This window comes from Rhinopithecus bieti, unplaced genomic scaffold (assembly GCF_001698545.2).
Source record: "Rhinopithecus bieti isolate Rb0 unplaced genomic scaffold, ASM169854v2 scaffold_4907, whole genome shotgun sequence".
Classification (NCBI taxonomy): Eukaryota; Metazoa; Chordata; class Mammalia; order Primates; family Cercopithecidae; genus Rhinopithecus; species Rhinopithecus bieti.
The window spans coordinates 393,994-413,134 of NW_016804501.1; the positions used below are offsets into that span (position 1 = coordinate 393,994).

At 45.8% G+C, this 19,141-nt stretch overlaps 1 protein-coding gene across 1 annotated transcript in view; it reads left to right on the forward strand.

Annotated features, from left to right (window-relative positions):
* The window catches only part of SFSWAP (splicing factor SWAP), a 95,243-nt gene that overhangs the window by 6,840 nt on the left and 69,262 nt on the right, over nt 1–19,141 (forward strand). Inside the window, 4 exon segments of the mRNA XM_017868819.1 lie at nt 2,503–2,588; nt 9,092–9,317; nt 10,628–10,740; nt 11,988–12,123. Of these exon segments, the coding sequence (XP_017724308.1) occupies nt 2,503–2,588; nt 9,092–9,317; nt 10,628–10,740; nt 11,988–12,123 (561 nt within the window).

Consider the following 19,141-nt stretch of genomic DNA (forward strand, 5'->3'; position numbering starts at 1 on the left):
TTTTATTTTGTGCTACTAAAGCTGGGTTTTTTTGTAAATAAAGGTATATATAAGAATAGAACAAATCTGTTTAATCCATCCATCCCAAAAGGCTATTTCAATTAAAATGCCTTTATTTTTGTGAATAACTTAACATTAAGGAAAGCCTTTTTGCCTAGACAATGTTTTAATCATTTTTTCCATTTTAGGAAAATGTAGTAAAAGTTGTATTTTTAAATTTATTTTATTTTATTTTTTTGAGACAGAGTCTCACTCTGTCACCCAGGCTGGAGTGCAGTGGTGCGATCTCAGCTCACTGCAACCTCTGCCTCCTGAGTTCAGGCAATTCTTATGCCTTAGCCTCCCGAATAGCTGGGATTGCAGGCGCCCGCCACCACACCTGGCTAAGTTTTCTATTTTTAGTAGAGAGAGTGTTTCACCATGTTGGCCAGACTGGTCTCAAACTCCTGACCTCAAGTGATCCACCTGCCTCGGCCTCCCAAAGTTCTGGGATTACAGGCATGAGCCACCGTGCCCAGCCTTACTTATTTTTTTTAAGGCAGTCTGCCTTGGAATATAAAAAGTTGCATTTTTAAACACACACTCCTGCCTCATTCCCAAAGAGATTTTGAGAAAAAAGAAACATCTGCTGCTTGGCATTTTACCAATAGAAAATCGCTGCAGACCAGTGTTTCTGGTATTTTCTAATCTTACTGTGTCATTTGGTTACTGAAGCTGAACGACAGGGTTACTAATTACAGGGAGCTTTTTAAAAAGCAGTAGTAAATCTCTGCCCTCTCATTCATCTCTGATTCATTGATTGATCGATCGATTGAGTTTTGAGACAGAGTCTCGCTCTGTGGCCCAGGCTGGAGTGCAAGTGGTACAATCTCAGCTCGCTGCAACCTCTACCTCCTGGGTTCAAGCAGTTCTCCTGCCTCAGCCTCCCAAGTAGCTAGGATTACAGGTATGTGCCACCATGCCGGGCTAATTTTTTGTATTTTTAGTAGAGACAGGGTTTCACCATGTTGGCCAGGCTGGTTTCGAACTCCTGACCTCAGGTGATCCACCTGTCTCGGCCTCCCAGAGTGCTGGGTTACAGGTGTGAGCCACCGCACCCGGCTTTGTCTCTGATTTTTGAAAGAACAGGGGACTCACACAGAAATGGGTGGGACAGTGTTAAATAATTGTAACTTCATAGGGGCTGTAATCAACGTGTAGCTGATCAGACTGGAATACCCACGTTTTTATATACCAGGAAACCTGCTTAAAATTCCTCCTTGGTTTCACAGAATGAGGCTTGACAGGAGATCTTTGCAAATTATTGATCGCTTCAAGAGCCTTTACTGTGTATGATAGAAACATTTATTTTGATGAAGATTTAAGGTTTGTTTCTTTAATATCATCTGTTTTGAAATAAGAACCTCAGTAGATCATTGAAATCCTTAAAAAAGTTAGCTTTTAAAGTTTGCTGTGATATTTTGTACATTTCAGTGTGTCTTTTTAAACTGGTAATCATCTGAGTTATTGAGATGTACTTAGGTACCTTAGAAGACAAAAGGATAATGTGTAGTACCTTGTCTACCACGTAGTAGACAAATATTTGTTAAGTGAATGGTTAATGAATAAACAGAAATGGAAAAATAATTGATTATTTGTGAAAGAGGTAATTTGCTTGGGTGGAGGAATCTTGACAGTTATACCCAGGTAGTTCACAATTCAGAGATGAAAATCAGTTATCTAGGAATTGATTACCTTGTGTTGTGTCATGCTGCCAGGAATCCACAGAAATAATTGGAGAAAAATCTTAGCGATACCAATTAAATACTTACGTACATACCTGAAAGAGATGTGGAGGGGAAAAGGAACATGGACTGAGCATCTGCTAAGTGCGGGGGATTATGGTAGAGATGTTCAGGTGGGCTATCTCACCTGAGCCCCACTTGGCCCTGAGAGTAGATGCGATGACTTCACAGCCTGTGAGGAAATAGAGAACAGCAGAATCCTGGAGCTAACAAGTGGCAGGGCAGGAGTTTAACTACAGTTACCCTTGACCACAGGTTTGAATTGCATAGGTCCGCTTATATGAGGATTTTTTTCAGCCATACAGGGATCAGATTGAGGGATGTGAGACTCGCATATATGGAGGGTCAGCTTCTTTGTATATGTGGGTTCAAATGGACCAAAAGCGGAATTCGAGCACGTGTGGATTTTGGCGTCCGCAGGGGTCCTAGAACCCTGTGTGTACCAAGGGAATGCCGTGCAGTCTGACCCTAGACACACTCCTTCTGCTGCACCATACCTCCCTGCCGCAACTGCCCCCACCACCCCCCGCCCCGCCTCATTTGGAATTTTGTAAAGTGAGTTGTACTTGCGTTGTAAGTAGAAGAGAAAGCTGAAAATGACTTCTAGAAGTAAAACAGAAGGTAAAGAAGCAGGGACAGCCAGTCACATGCTTCCGTCTTGCTGCAGGTGCCTTCCTCCCTGCATTGTTCTGAATTTTTAAATTTTCTTTTTATGCAGAAAAAAATGAGGCTGAAAATTTAGAGGAAAATGAAGAGCCCTTCGTTGCCCCCTTAGGATTGAGCGTTCCGTCTGACGTGGAGCTGGTATGTGTCCTTCACGAGCACTAGTTGTCGTCATTATTAATTATCCTGATTCAGTCCTGCTTGTGGGAAAGCTCAATGATGATTACAGCTGCTTTTGAGGCATGTAATGCTTTAAAATGCTTTGTGAGTTAATGGGTAAAAAGATCACACCCTACTTATTTTCCTCAAAGAAAAAGGGAAGACTTATAGCAAAATTTGAACTAGACTGGAGCATTAGGGACTTGAGGACTTGGGTGTGTTTCAGCGGCCATATAGTTGAATCCCCAAGTCAGAATCAGTGGCAAGTGGGCTGTTACCCACACATAGATCCAAAAGCACTCTTGCTCAGGACAGCGTTGATTTCAGTAACGTTGCTTTGTTCTGGCTTTTTAAAGTGTGATTTTTGGGGGCACTTCACGTTACATTTTCTTGGCAATTTTCTGTGTTGTGATTAGGTCCCTGTGGCATCTCCAGGCCCAGGCTGCCCTTCCACTGATGAAGGGGAATTCTACCCTGGTTTTCCTCATCTGAGGGCTTAGCAGCTGGTTACTGTCTGTTCAGCATTGACCTTTCCTGCTATTTCAGTTGTGTCACATTAAATTAAGTTATAACAGGTGTTAAAGCCCAAACCAGGATTTTTCCTTTTTTTCTGAATATCCATTGAGGGAGTTCCACATTCTAGTCACATACTAAGCTGCTTTTTGCATATTAATCTTATTTAATGCTAACAGTCCTGTAAGTGAGCTGCTGTTTACTCTCCCTCTTGTGCCGATAAAGAAACAGAGACTTAGGAACGTCAAGAATTTAGCTAATAAAGGGCAACTGGGAACCGTGGTCTTAACTATGATGCCATCTTCAGTCACCATGCTTTATGGGATTTTTATACGTTTACTAGGGAAGTTGAAAATCTTTTCTGTTGCGTGTGTATACTTGGGAAGGACTCTTAAGTGTTCGTGCCTAGCAGGAAGTTTTTTCTTGGACATTTTCGTAACTGGATTGCAAGTGGCATAGACGCAGGCATTCTCGATTCTTTTGTGTCCCACATCCTGAATCACCTGCACGGCAGATGCCGGGAAAGCTCGGCACAGAAAGAGCATCTCTCACCTCCCACTGCGATCACTTGCTGCCAGTCTCATTGAGTTCAGCGTGAATTTGATGGTTCTTACCCTTCATTATGTGATGAAGGGCAATATAAAAATAGCCCTTTTAATTCCTGCCTCCAGCACTTTCCTTCTCTTCCCTTATTCATTTACATATCCTCTTTCTCTCTTTTATTCCTGCAAATATGGGTAAAATAACTTTTTGGATTTTGCCTAGTGTAATTACTACTTGTATTGGTAGTAATTTCTCGCATGGCTATAAAAAAATACCTGAGACTGGGTAATTTATAAAGAAGAGGGTTAATTGGCTCACGGTTCTGCAGACTGTACAGGAAGCCGGGCAGCATCTGCTTCTGGGGAGGCCTCAGGAAGCTTTAACTCATGGCGGAAGGTGAGGAGGGAGCAGGCATGTCTTAGCATGTCCAGAGCAGCAGGGAGGCAGGGAGGTGCTACACGCTTTCAAATGACCAGATTTCACAACAGCTCATTCGCTGTCTATCACGGGAGCAGCACTGAGGAGATGGTGTGAAACTACTCATGAAGGATCCACCCCATGATCCATTCATCTCCCACCAGGCCCCACCTCCAACATTGGGCATGACAATTCGACAGGAGATTTGGGTGGGGACATAGATCCAAACTCTATTACTACATCTGTTTCTTTCTCCATTTCTAGTATTGATGATTTTGCTATAGTTAAAGCTGAAATTACCCAAAGAGTTGATATCCTGAGACTTGTATTAATATTTTTCCATGTATTAGTATATGTCGTATTCCTGTTTGTTCTGAAATATGTTTATTATGCATGACACATTAACATGAAGCTTTAAAAATCAGTTACTCCATTTTATTAAATGCTAAGTGCTGCATCTGATATTTAATGCTAAAAGTTTATGTGAAGTTGACTATATGAAATGTTGTTTTTAGTGTTAAAGATTTTTTAAATTTTTATTCAAATTTAAATATAGAGGTACAAGAGAATTTTGTTGCCTTAATTCTTATTAAAATATTTAATAGCTTTGTGTTCTCAGCCAAACTAAGCATCACTAAGCTCTTGATAGTCTGCCAGATCAAACACACTTGTCACTCATTGGAGAGCAAAGTAAGTCTTAGTGTGTAGCAGCTTGCTATCTTATCATTAGAGTTTCTTCTAATGCTATTATAAAAAGGCCTCTTGAATGTTGTTTTGACTGTGTGGAAACTGAGTGCTTGATTGAGTCTCTCATTTGCATCTTTCATTTACTTTGTGGTAGTGTCAGTATTTCATTCTCATAATTATTATGATTTTTTGGCAGTAATTCATTGTGTAAATTATACACTATGGTGTCCATGTTAGTGGAGAAAATGTAGAAAACAGAAGTGTCTGAATTATAAGGTGTTTTGGTGACTAGGCCTCAGAATTGTTGAATTGTGGTTAAGTAGAGTATTGCTGCCTCAGGGGCAGGACATGGTTTGACTCACTGACGAGGTTGGAGTGATTGGGAAAAACAGCAGGTACTTTAGGAGGTTCTTGGTTTTTAAACTAACTTGATTTAGAACCTAATGATGACAGGATCCTTGAGGCTTTTGGATGAAGAGTAAGAAGTAGTTAGAAATTATAGCACCCGCCGGGCGCGGTGGCTCAAGCCTGTAATCCCAGCACTTTGGGAGGCCGAGACGGGCGGATCACGAGGTCAGGAGATCGAGACCATCCTGGCTAACACGGTGAAACCCCGTCTCTACTAAAAATACAAAAAAAACTAGCCGGGCGAAGTGGCCGGCGCCTGTAGTCCCAGCTACTCGGGAGGCTGAGGCAGGAGAATGGTGTAAAACCCGGGAGGCGGAGCTTGCAGTGAGCTGAGATCCGGCCACTGCACTCCAGCCCCGGTGACAGAGTGAGACTCTGCCTCAAAAAAAAAAAAAAAAAAAAAAAAAGAAATTATAGCACCCCAGGCTGGGAACAGTCGCTCATACCTGTAATCCCAGCCCTTTGGGAGGCTAAGGTGGGAGGATCACTTGAGGCCAGGAGTTCGAGACTAGCATGGGCAACGTAGTGAGATCCCATCTCTACAAACAAGTAAAAATAACAGGCCAGTGTGGTGGCGCATGCCTGTAGTCCCAGACCTGTTAGGGCATGGTTCCAAGGGAAATGTGCTTGCTCCAACACGTTATGGACAGAAGAAAAGCAGGGAAGGATTTGATAGTTGCTGTTATGTGCAACATTTACTCTGTTGATGAATAATAACATAGAACCAGCCTTTATGGAGCACTTACTGTGTACCAGACACTGTACTAAGTGCTTCTTCAGGCGTATCTCTCAGTTAATACTCAAAGTAACTCTACAGGCCGGGTGCAGTGGCTCACGTCTGTGATCCCAGCACTTTGGGAGGCTGACGTGGGAGAATCGCTTGAGCCCAGGAGTTCAAGACCAGTCTGGGCAACAGGGTGAAACTCCGCCTCTACAAAAAATAAAAAAAGTTAGTCAGGCATGGTGGCACATGCCTGTAGTCCCAGCTACTCAGGAGGCCAAGGTGGGAGGATGGTTTGAGCCCTGGAGGTGGAGGTTGTAGTGAGCTGATACGGTACTGCTGCACTCCAGCCTAGACAACAGAGCCAGATCCTGTCTCAAAAAAATAAAAATACAAAAATAACTCTATGAAGCAGATACAGTTGTTTCCAGATGTTAAGGTTTAGAACGTTAAGAGTAACTGCCCTAAGTTAGATATGTGAGAGTAAGGCCTGGGGTTCCAGCCAAGGGACCGACTGCAGAGCGCTGAACCACTGAAGTTAAGCTTTATCAAATCTGTGCAGATTAGAGTGTTATTTCATCATAATTTAGGTACTGTATTGTCACGGAAGGTGGGTGGGGAGGGAAAAAATGTTGATTTATTCTTGAATTGCTGTGGAGTGATTGGCCTTTTGTTTGGATTCGTAAGGACTCTTGACGTCTGATGAGCAGTAACTCTTGGTCCCCAGTGTGTCTTCCAGGTGTTTTCTCCCCACGCTTTGTCTTGTAAGTGATTGTATGACTCTCTGTGCAGAATTTAAGTATAGAGTGATATATGTTCCTCTATTCCTTATGGCTTCAGAATTTTAAAGCTTATTTTGGAAGACTTTTCCCACTCGCAAGAGTTTGAAAATATTTTCCTATATTTACTGCTAGTACTTCTGTATTTGTTTTTGTTTTGTTTTGTTTTGTTTTGTTTTTCTGAGACGGAGTCTTGCTGTGTTGCCCAGGCTGCAGGGCAGTGGCGTGATCCCGGCTCACTGCAAGCTCCGCCTCCCGGGTTCACGCCATTCTCCTGCCTCAGCCTCCTGAGTAGCTGGGACTACAGGCGCCTGCCACCTCGCCTGGCTAATTTTTTGTGTTTTTAGTAGAGACAGGGTTTCACCATGTTAGCCAGGATGGTCTTCATCTCTTGACCTCGTGATCCGCCCGCCTCAGCCTCCCAAAGTACTGGGATTACAGTTGTGAGCCACCGGGCCTGGCCGTACTTCTGTATTTGTATTTTTGCCTTTGAATTTTGACTCAATCTGATACTTATTTAGGGCTCTGGGCAAAGCAGGTATTTGATTTTTTTTCTCCCCTAATCCCGTGAGGAGAGGGCTGGCCCTGCTGCCCATGGGGTTCCTTGCTAATTTCCCTGTCTTCGTGTCATGCCACCTCCTTCCTGGTTCCCCAATGGGTCTGAGCTCAAACCTTTTCCAAAGCTGTTAGGAAACCGTACATTTGTGTGGGTTTTCTGACCTGTAGGTACCTCTCTCCCGTTTCCCATGCATCCTCTGGAGTTTAAATTCACATTAATGGAATTTCCAGGGAGGGGGAGAGGAGGTGTTAGACCCTTTCTGGAGCTCCGTCAGCTTCCTTAAACAGAAGGCTTCCCCACTGGATTTAAATTCGAAAAACAGTTTTCCTTTTCTCAGGCCATTGTAACATATGCATATTTATATGTTGACTGTATTTTTTAAATCTCATTGTGTAGTAGGAATGATCATGATATTCTTAAATGGAAAATGATTTACCCAAAGTCTGCATAATAAAGAAAGTAAAGAATTGCTTTTTCCAAACCAGGTACTTTTTAATCTCATTCAGTGTTGGTAGCCAACCTTGAAATATGTTCATAAGATGCTTTGTTTTTTTGTAAAATTACCTACACGTTGCTTTTTAACCATGGTAGTAGTAATATTATATAACAAATAGGCCAACTTTTAAGAAATTTTAGATCAACAAGTTGGTTTGGTCAATAAAGCCTCAACTGGGAACATCATATTTTCCTTTAAGGGTGGTTATTATGAAGGGATCATTAATTATTGATGTGTTTATGGAATATTTTGTTTTAACAATGAATAGCCAAAGCTACTGAAAATCCAAGTCATGATCCATATGCACACAATGGGCCTTTAACATGGAATTTAAATTATTTGGGGATTAATGAATAACTCTAATTGTAGACATTTATCCTTTTTAAGTGTGAAGGATGTTATTAGTTCAAAAATTAAATTAGAGAACTAAGCCATTTATATTTTATGAAGGATGAAGCCCTGAATTCTTAACCATCCATTTTTTATGAGAATAATTGCCAGTTTTATTTGCAAGTAATTTCCTAGTGTTAATCTCTTTGTTGATATGAAAAGTATTTTAGATGTGTGGCTTTCAGCCTTTGGTCTAACAAGATCCTTTTGGGGGCAGGAAATGCTAAGAGCACAAGGGTCGTCGAAGTGACTCCTTAGCAGCACATGAAAGGATGAGGGAGGGCTTTGATGCTGGGAAGAAAGTCACCTGGAGTGTCTGGAGTGTCCTATCTGCTCTGGCCAGACAACACCTAGGTGGTCTTCAGCTTGGGATACTGCTTTTAAGTGGGAATGGCAGTGAGCCAGGAACTGTGCAGAGGCTGAGGAGAAGGGCTCAGGTGCAGAAGACAAGACATGGTGTATGTACTCTTGTGGCTTTTGTTGGATGTCCAGAGGGCTGTTTTTTAAGAGGGAGCCTCCAAGCTGTGAGAACTAGTCCCCGCTAAGAAAAAGGAAAGAGCAGTGATTCTGATTATTGAGAACCATGGAATGTGTATCGTCTCACTAGAAAAATGGTTGTTTGTAAAATTTGCATACACAAAGGATTCACAAACCCCCTGAATTCCATCATAGAACCAAACTTAAAGACCCCTGATATATAGAAAAATGTTGACTTGGTGCAAAAAGAGGTTGCCTCCCATGGGTCTGTACCACGGTGGAGTGGCCTGCCTCAGCTGGCGAGTTTTCTCCCCTGCAAAATCCTGATGAGATTTGGAGATGAGGAGTCTGAACAGCCTTGGCTCTTCCAGCATCAAGTCTCGTATCTCTTAAAGTTGACAGTAAAGCTAGAGTCATTTCTTTGTTTTAATGAAATCATGTGGCCGGTGGACAAGAGCACAAATGGGTGATGTGAATATGTGTGTTTTCCCGTAGCCACCAACTGCTAAAATGCACGCCATCATCGAGCGTACGGCCAGCTTCGTGTGCAGGCAGGGAGCGCAGTTTGAGATCATGCTGAAGGCCAAGCAGGCCCGGAACTCCCAGTTCGACTTCCTGCGCTTCGACCACTACCTCAACCCCTACTATAAGTTCATCCAGAAAGCCATGAAAGAGGGACGTTACACCGTCCTGGCGGAAAACAAAAGTGATGAGAAAAAAAGTAGGTCCCACTGCGTCTGTTCCATCCAGACTTTGGGCCTGTGTTGTGGGGGTGGCAGGCAGGGAGTGGTTCTGGGAAAAGTTTGAAGACATACGTTCTTACAGATGCATGGTTGAAAGCCAGACTTGAATTTCTAGAATGTGTCTGAAATCCTGCAGCGAAGGCGTGGTCGTTACCCCTGCTGGTGGACCTTTATTAAATCCTTGGTTAATAGTTTATAGATAAATGAAATATAATGAAATATTGATGCTATCAGAACATAATCATCTGGGTGGGAAATTTTTGCCCTCATTTTGCCCACTTAACATTTCAGAGAGAAAACAGTTATACCCTCTCTTGGATTATTCATGTACCACAGTGTTCAGGGCTGTATAGCTCAATTATATATGGCCACAAAAGTGAACATTTTACTTGGATTATCTATTTTAAGCTATTATTTTTATAACAGTGTCTCTATTTTGGAGTTCTTACTGCAAAAGCCAGTTAGCTGTATTTTGAATAAAGATGGTATTTTGACAAGTCTATTCACATATGTGTGTGTATACACACACACACACACACATATCTTCCATTGTTTTTTTTTTTTTTTTTATTAGAGACAGAGTCTTACTCTTGTTGCCCAGGCTGGAGTGCAGTGGCACGAGCACGATCTTTGCTCACTACAACCTCTGCCTCCTGGGTTCAAGCAATTCTCATGCCTCAGCCTCCCGAGTAGCTGGGATCGTGGGCACGTGCCACCACGCCCGGCTAATTTTTGTATTTTTAGTGGAGACAGGGTTTCACCATGTTGGCCAGGCTGGTCTCGAACTCCTGACCTCAGGTGGTCCGTCCACCTCAGCCTCCCAAAGTGCTGGGATTACAGGCGTAAGCCACTGTGCCTGGCCCTTCCACTGAATTTTGTTCTCTTCAGCCAAAATAAGTTTCAAATCAGTTGTGTAAATCTTAATGCAGATCTCATCTTCAGGTTTGTTGTAGTTTATTTCTGTTGCTGTTATTTTACTTTTCATAAATTAGTACAATTTTTGCCCTTTTTTAAAAAAGAAAAAGAAAGAAAGAAAAAAGCATACAGAGCCCCAGACCAGCTGGTGTTCAGTGTTGGCAGGAGTCACCAAATGGCCAAAGGTCGCAGTCCTTTCTAGCTGGCCTTCGTCTCAACAACTTGGGTGACTCTAGGGAAAAGTTACGAATAGCGTTTTTTGGACAGATAACCAAGAAGCTCTACCTTTGGCTGCTTCTAATTTTTTGCATAATTAATTTGTACTTCTTTTCTCACCAAACACCAAAATCTTGAAATGTGATTTTGATTTCAGAATCAGGAGTCAGCTCTGACAATGAAGATGATGATGATGAAGAAGATGGGAATTACCTGCATCCGTCTCTCTTTGCCTCCAAGAAGTGTAACCGCCTTGAAGAGCTGATGAAGGTTTTTATCTCATTGTTGAACTATATTTTTTATGCCACCACAAAACTGCTAACGTAATTTTGGAAAATTTGAAGCATGTCATTCTTGTGTGTTACAGTTGTATCTCATTTTATCATCATTGAGGTGTATTTGCATTTTTGTTTTTAGCTGGGTGACAAAGCATCTGCTTCTTTGGTTTCTTACCTATCTAATAAAATTCATGAGCATTTGCTCATGATAATTTTATCATTTCATTACAGTTTTACTCTCTGAGATACTTAGAATAAGTAGAGTGTTGGTTAAGACTTGGAAATTGTTCTGTTGTCCGGGTGCGGTGGCTCACACACGTAATCCCAGCACTTTGGGAGGCTGAGGCGGGTGGATCACCTGAGGTCAGGAGTTCAAGACCAGCCTGGCCAGCATGGCAAAACCCCATCGCTACTAAAAATACAAAAATTAGCCAGGCATGGTGGGTGCACTTGTAATCCCAGCTACTCAGGAGGCTGAGGCATGAGAATTGCTTGAACCTGGGAGGTGGAGGTTGCAATGAGCCAAGATCACACTACTGCACTCAAACCTGGGAGACAGAGTGAGACTGTGTCTCAAAAAGAAAAAAAGAAAATTGTTTAGTTGTGATTTCATCGTAGGATTAGATTTTATAGGATTAGAATATATGCATCTTCAAGTCCTCTGTTACCGTCGTAGATTGTTTTTAAATAAATGTTTCCACTTCTAATTCTCCTTTCATCTGTGTGAAGAAACCACTCAGCAGTATCTTGTGGTTAATTCACACCACTCTGCCATTTGCGACATAAAAAACAGGAGTCTACTAGATTTAAGCGTCTAGTTTTCAGCAGTTAAGCGTCTAGTTTCAGCAGTTGTGCAGTGTGGGTGACCTGTTGTGGGAATGATTGCTGATTGATTTGACTGGAAAAGCTGTTGGTGATTAAAAATCAGAAACTCCTATAAGGAAAAACAGTTTGAAGTTTTGCATGGGGTTTAATTGGTGTCAAACTGGACTTAGTTGTTCATCTGTCCTTTTCTTGATAGTTATTTTGGAAATTGAAACCCTGTGTTTACTCAGTTCCTCTGAGACAGCCAGCTGGGGCATTTGGCCACAACTAGTTAGGACCTACATGGGTGCGTGTGTGTGTGTATGTTTTTTCTGAGGCATGTACACTGTGTCCTAGAGGTGAGCATTTTGTAGCAGAAGAGTTCCGTGTGGTTCGGAATACTGAATGCTAAGGCTGTGTCTTCTCTGTTTTCAGCCCTTGAAGGTGGTGGACCCAGATCATCCCCTTGCAGCGCTTGTTCGTAAGGCGCAGGCTGACAGCTCCACTCCCACCCCACACAACGCAGATGGTGTGCCTGTGCAGCCCTCCCAGGTGGAGTACACGGCAGACTGTGAGTACTCACTGTGTGTATCCTGACCTGTGTTCAGCTGCCTGTGACAGAGCCAGCTGCAGGGCTCTAAACCCCAAGTGTTCTGTCCTCCAAGTGTAGCAAGTTTGGAAGCAGGCAGCCCAGAGCCAGCGCGTGCCCCAAGGGGGAGTGCCATGAGGCTTTCCTTTGCTTGGCCCCGTGTCAGCAAGATGGCTGCCCTGTTCCAGCATTAGTTCTGCATTCCAGGAAGGACTGGCAAATGTAGTTGGCTGCCTCTTCTTTCTTTTATTATTTTTTTTTTGAGACAGAGTTTCACTCTGTTGCCCAGGCTGGAGTGCAGGGATGCAAGCATGATTCACTGCATCCTTACCTCCCAGACTCAAACGATCTTCCCACCTCACTCTCCCTATTAGGTGGGACTACAGGCACTATAACTCTGGGCTAATTTTGATTTTTTGATAGGGATGGGGTCTCACTGTGTTGCCCAGGCTGGTCTCGAGCTCCTAGGCTTAAGCAGTCCTCCTGCCTTGGCCTCCAAAAGTGCTAGGATTACAGGCGCAAGTCGCTGCTCCTGGTTCTGGCTCTGCCCTTCTTTAAATATCTCCCCCCAAGCCATACCTAGTGGCTTTCCTTACCTCTCAGTGGCTAGCGTGGTGTTCCGTGGTCTCCCCACCTACAGCAGAGGCTGGGCAGTGGGGCCTCCGTTAAACACATTGCTGCCCTAAACAAAGTCAAATGCTGTTAAGAACAGGGAGAATGGGAGACACATAGTTTTGTCTAACACAGTTGCTTTCTTTAAAAAGGCCACGGCAGGCCAGGCATGGTGGCTGGTGCCTGTAATCCCAACACTTTGGGAGGCTGAGGTGGGAGGATCACTTAAGCGCAGGAGTTTGAGACCAGCCTGGACAACATACTAAAACCCCATCTCGACAACAAATAAAAAAAGTAGCTGGGCATGGTGGTCTGATCTGCTTGGGAGGCTGACGCAAGAGGATGGCTTGGCCCCAGGAGGTCAAGGCCGCAGGGAGCTGTGATGACACTGCCGCAGATAGAGCAGTACCCTGTCTCCAAAAAAAAAAAGCCTTCCAGTGTAAGGCAGCATATTATGTGCATATGTAAAGGAATTACATTTCTTTTTCTCGGTGATTGCAATTATTTTATGGTATTGATCGAAGGTAAGTCTTGAAGGTCCATGCAGGAGATCGTTTGAGAGTGTTTGGCCTTGGTTCCAGCACCATGTCTTTTTGTAATTGTTTTGTTCAGAGGTTAAATACAGAATGAGGAAGCTTTAGCAGAACCGAGGAACCACCTGCTGAGTCTGCTTCCCAGGCGCATCTGGTGCCCTGACTCCATTTGTAAAGCTTAGATTCTTCGGTTCAGCCAGAGATGAGCTGTTAAAACATGAGCTCCTCTTTATTTGGGACAATCTTTTGTAAACATCACAGCTGTGTTCTTCGCTTTTCCCTTTTAGCACTGGCATATACTAAACGTTTTTAGACTTTAAAAAATTAGTTATTTGAGTGAACTTTCTGCATGTGTCCCCCCAAAAAACTTTTAAAGCTGAGATTATCTTTAAATGATTAAATCAAGTCATATCAAATTTCATTGAATATTTAAATCAAAGATCATCTCTACTGCTACAGAGGTGCGTGTTGAATGGTGTAGGCAGCCAGCTAACTGAGGTGCTCTGTAGATCACTCCTAACGCCCAGTCCTCACTGCATGGATTTTTGGATGGACGACCGCACACCTTTAAGTCCTCAGCCCCACTTGGCAGCCTATGAAGCTCCTGCCCTGGCATCATGGGGCGCTGTGCTCTGCCTGGGATGCCTGCCCACTGAGGGACTATCCCTCTGCTTCCTCCTTTCCTTTTGCCAAGCCTGTCGTTGAGTTTGCTTGAGCCACATGCATTGTCCGTGCACGTCCACTAGATCCCTGAAGCTGTTGCAAAGCAGAGGACTAGAAATTCAGGGCGGGCTGACCCTGATTATTTGCCGTGTTAATCACTAGTAGAAGAACAGCTATGTGCAGACCCCGCAGGGCCAGGCAGGATGGTGGAGCTGGCTGATAGTGGCCGTTCTGTGCCACACAGCATCCCTTGGTCTAGTGGGAACGTGATCTGAACCGAGGCATGCTGGGGCCGCATTGTGAGCTGTCTGGGTCAGAAGGCTGGGCACATTCCCAAGGGTTCACCACAGGGTGACCAGAGCCCACACACCTTGGTTTCTCCCCACCTGCTGTTGGCTCCCAAGACCACTGAGGAGCCATGACAGCCTCTGCAGGAGCCCCAGACTTACTCTGTTCAGGCCCCCGACTACCACCACCCTGGGTACTGACGGCACCCCACCCCATCCTCCCAACTGCAAGTGCTCCAGTAGGGGGCGCCCTCTCCTGCCCCTCAATACAGTACAGTTGTTTTGAAACATTATCTCCCCTCAACACAGCGAGAGTAGTGGACACACACATGTGAGAGTAAGGCGGCTGGGTGCCTGGAGGCTGGGGAAAGCATGCGTGTCTGATGTTAGGGTCTGTGGGTTTTAGACACATGCTCCTGCATCAGCCATACAGGTCAGAGCCCTTAGCACAGCGCCTACAGCCTCCTCCATGAGCACTCGGGACCACTACCACAGCCCCACCCATCTTGGATCTGAGGGCTCAGAAGGTGGGGGAGGTATCCTCATCCAGTTTCCAAGAAGAGCCAAGAGCTAGAACTTTGGCTCTAAATCACTGTAAAACCCAGCAGAAATCAGTATAAACCTGTACTCAGGCACTCAGCCTTACGGGATGAGTGGCTGTGGCGTGGCAGTAATAGGGTCCTCCAGCACCATGCAAGCCCGGGCTGTGCAGCTGCTGCGGAATCTGCAGAGGTTCCAGGGTGCCTCACTGACACATGCCTCCCTGCCCGCCATCTTCCTCTGCTACCCTTTGAGTATCTTGTTCTGCCTGCCTCATGCTTCTGTGTGCTGTTGAAGTTTCGTGGATGAAAGTCCCTCATGACTTTGTCTTCACCTTCCTGGGTTTTCAGTGAAGTTGTTGTGGAATTTGGGGTCCTGTGTGGCGGGTTGTTGGCAGTTGCAGGTGGAGACAGCAGTCATTGCTTTACCCAGGTTTGTCATGATTAGGGAACTACCTGTAATTCATGGACTGACTACTCTGTGGTTATTGGTTTGTAATCAGTCATTGGTAACAGCATTTATTTACAAATACAGTTCAAATAGAGGGAACACTGGTCATAGTTTTTGGGTTGAGTTCCGTCATGCTAAAGTTCAAGATAATATTTTTACATTCATTATATGTAGTTAGTTTCCAAAAGTATTAATGCATTGGGATCTCAACTATGCTTAAAATAATAAACTGAAGAGAGCTGTGCAAAAAAATACTATGAGGCTCAGAGCTACCTCTCAGATTGGCATTTGGTTGATTTTTTTTCTCTGCATACCTTTTTCATTTTCCTAATGTTTTTGGGTATGCATTGTTATTTTACTTTTTTTTTTTTTTTTTTTTTTTTGAGATGGAGTCTCTGTCACCCAGGCTGGAGTGCAGTGGTGCAATCTCGGCTCGCTGCAACCTCCACCTCCTGGGTTCAAGCAAGTCTCCTGCCTCAGCCTCCCAAGTAGCTGGGATCACAGGCACTCGTCACTACACCCTGCTAATTTTTGTGCTTTTAGTAGAGACAGGGTTTCACCATGTTGTCCAGGCGGGTCTCAAACTCCTGACCTTAGGGGATCCGCCGGCCTCAGCCTCCCAAAGTGCTGGGATTACAAGCTGAGCCACTGCACCCAGCCATGTGGCCATTATACTTAAGAAACAAGGTAAAATACAAAGTTCATAGAATAACCATAGTGTTTGAAATGCCGTGACAGTGAGGACAAGAGCAGCCTGTGCCTTGACCTGAGTTTGTGGCAAGCCCAGGCCTGTACAGATCTCCCGAAGTTCCTTCTCAGGCCTCTGAGCTGCTTGAAGAAAAGACCTTAACTCATGGGCTGTGTCTGACGAGCCTTTGTGAATGTAGTGTATGAAGTTGGTGGACTGTTTTGAAATTCCTGCTTCAGCCAGCACAGGGGAAGGTTTGAGGGGCCCCTTTCTGTCTTGGGCCCACCCAGCCCTGCTCAGGAGAGCTTGAGAAGCAGGTCTACGGGTTATGCTGCCCTTGGCTGCTCTCGGCTTGCTCCTCGTCTCCCCCTGATGTACCCAGTGTGTTCATAGAAGTGCTGTCCCACGGGGTTTCGTATACAGCCTGTTATTCCTGTATCTCTAGTGTGTGATTTTCCATGTTCTGGGCATGCATGGGTTTGTTTATTAAACAGCCAGCTTTCTACAGAGAAGGCACAACCGTCAGAGGCATTAAAGTAATTTTCAGAAGAGGACTTAAACTGTGGGCTTTGCACTTGGGGAAATAGTAGGATACTGGAGAGAAAGCTATCTGGAAAATTACTAACATTACTGATAACATTTTGGGAGACTCGCAGCTGGGGCAAACCTGGGGCCCCGTGGGGTCTGGAAAGGGGTGGGGCTAGTGTCCGTCGAGCACGTCAGCTTCCACAGCACCCAGTTACTTTTCCCGAGGACAGAGGAACTGCGTGTGAGGGAGGAGGCGTGGTTTAAAGCCTGCAGAGACTCATGCCCCACGATGAAAGCAGAGCTCTGTGACCCGCGTTTCAAACCACTGCCAACTGTGGACACCAAAGACAAGACAAAGGACGTTTTGGCCGTAGACTTGAAACGTCAGCTCTATGAGAGCGGGCTGGGGATGGCGCGGTCTCCCTGGGACTTACTGGGAAGGTGCGTATCGTCGGGAGCTCCTCACCCTGCCCTGCGAGAACTTTCTTGTGTGCATCTCTGCCATCTCCTCCTCCCATTCCTGAGCTGTGGAGCCAGGAGTGGACTGGCAGGCCTATAAGGTGCCTTTCACATTGAGGGTCTTAGGATTTGCAGTCCAGCTTTGCAGGGAGCGGCAGTTTGTCGTTTGTAGGAGAAAATTTCACGATCATAAAGCACAGCATGCATCCTGAGATCCAGGCCGGGCCCCGCCTGCCCTGCCCCAGTGCTCAGAGGGCCACAGGAGCAGGGCTTTCCCCTCGCCTCTGAGCGGCGGAGCCGAGGCTGGAGGTGGCGCAACTCCGTGTTCTCGGGGCATTTCTTCCCCGTGTTTTTTGGGGGCTCACAGGCTGCAGCCGTATTCTTGGAGAGAGGAGGAGGCCTGTGACAGCCCAGAAGGAAACAGCAGTCCATACAGTCTCCTCATGACAGGGACAGAGGACCCCGCCCTGGGGTCACAGGCTTGGTGAGGTAGGGGGACGGGCAGGGGTGGGCCCTGAGGTGTGCAGAATGTGTGTTTGGGCTTGTCTTCCTGCCACAGCGCAGTAGCCCTCCCAGGCCTTGATCCTGGCACCTGCCCCTCCACTCCCCACGCAGCTTCATCCTCCAGGGCATGGTCTCCAGATGACTTACCTCCTAGATACAAACAAGACCCTAAACACACACATGGGAGCAGCTCAGCGCCCTGTGCATGGCTTGCCACCACCATTCAGGAACTTTGCTCCTGTCTTAGGTGAGTGCCCACCATGTGGCACTGAGGCCCGACAGCTCAGGTGACAGTGACACCTGCAGCAGAGGCTGGGGAAGCTCAGAGCCTCTGCCATAGTGGACGCCAGGTGGCCCCTGGCACAGAGAGCATGTTCATCGCTGGCTCCTGCCGCCCTTGAGGACTTGAAGGCTGATGTTGGGCTGGGTGTGGCTCGTACATAGGACAGGCCACACACTGGGTTCCTGTTTTTCCCACCACTTAGAATACAAAGTTACAGACTTTGGGTTCTTAGGAAGACAAGAATGAGTGTCTGGGCTAGCCATGATCTAAGCCAAGAGGACTTTAAAATGAATGTGCAGGGGAAATGAGAAGAGGACTTATGATCAAACAGAGACTGACTAGGAGGTCAGAGAGGCAGCCACCCCGCCCCACGCACTCCCCGCTTATAAGCTGGGGTCCCGTTGTTGTGTTACCACACTTCTGTTGTAGAGCCTATTACGGTTTTGAGTTACACAGTCGTGTGTGCTTGTGCATGTGTGAATGCCCTGTGGACCTGGAGGTCTGTGAGGCAAAGGCTGGGACTGTCTTACTGGCCAGCATGCTCCCTACACCTCGATCCAAGGGGCCACGGGGATCCCAGGAACATTCACCGAGTAACTTCAGAAAAGTGAAGAGCAGAAGTTCCAAAAGCACCTGGTGCTTCCTGGGAGAAATCACCTGCACAGGTACCTTGGATCCAACTGACATGTGAGATGAACGAGCTCTCTGTCCGTGCGCACGTGTATGCACACATGTATGCTGAGGAGCAGGCATTCAGACATGACGAAGCTGCTGCCGCAGCCGCAGATACCACCTCAGCTGGCATGGCGCATGGGGGCGGGGTGGGGCAGTGAGGGGGGCCTGCTCTGAGAGACGGACAGGTCAGGCCGGAAGCGACTGTCCGTGAAGGTGACGCTCATACCATAACCTTAGCAGCGAGCTGTTGCCACACAGTCACAAAAGTGGGAGGCAGCAGTGGAGCCGCGTGGCCACAGGCACTCGGACTCTCCAGAGAGCTGGCTAGAGGCTTTCCTGGCTGGAAGCAGTGACAAGTATTTGGGTTTGAGGGACAAAGGAAACTTGAAAATGACAAAACTGAAAAATCAAGTCCCCACAACCTCCCCGAGCAAAGAAAGCCGTCGTAGCCATGGGCTGTGCCTCATTCCTGCACGCCCGCGACGGAATATTTGTGCGCGTTTTCCCGGGACAGCCTTTGCAGTTGGGCTTTGCTGTGGCTGGATGACGCTGAGCCCTTTGCTTTGCTTCTCTAGGCCTCAGTTTTCCCATTTGTACCATGAGGGTATTAATTTAAATAGCAGAAGCACTCTATCGTATTCTGAATGGGACAGCAGTTAATTCTGGAACGTTTGGGAGGTTTCCCATTGCTCCTGTGAGCCCCGGGGAGAGTTTGAGAAACAAATGATAGAGCGTCGACATGATCATAAAGTGTTACGCGGCCACCGAAGGTCTCTCG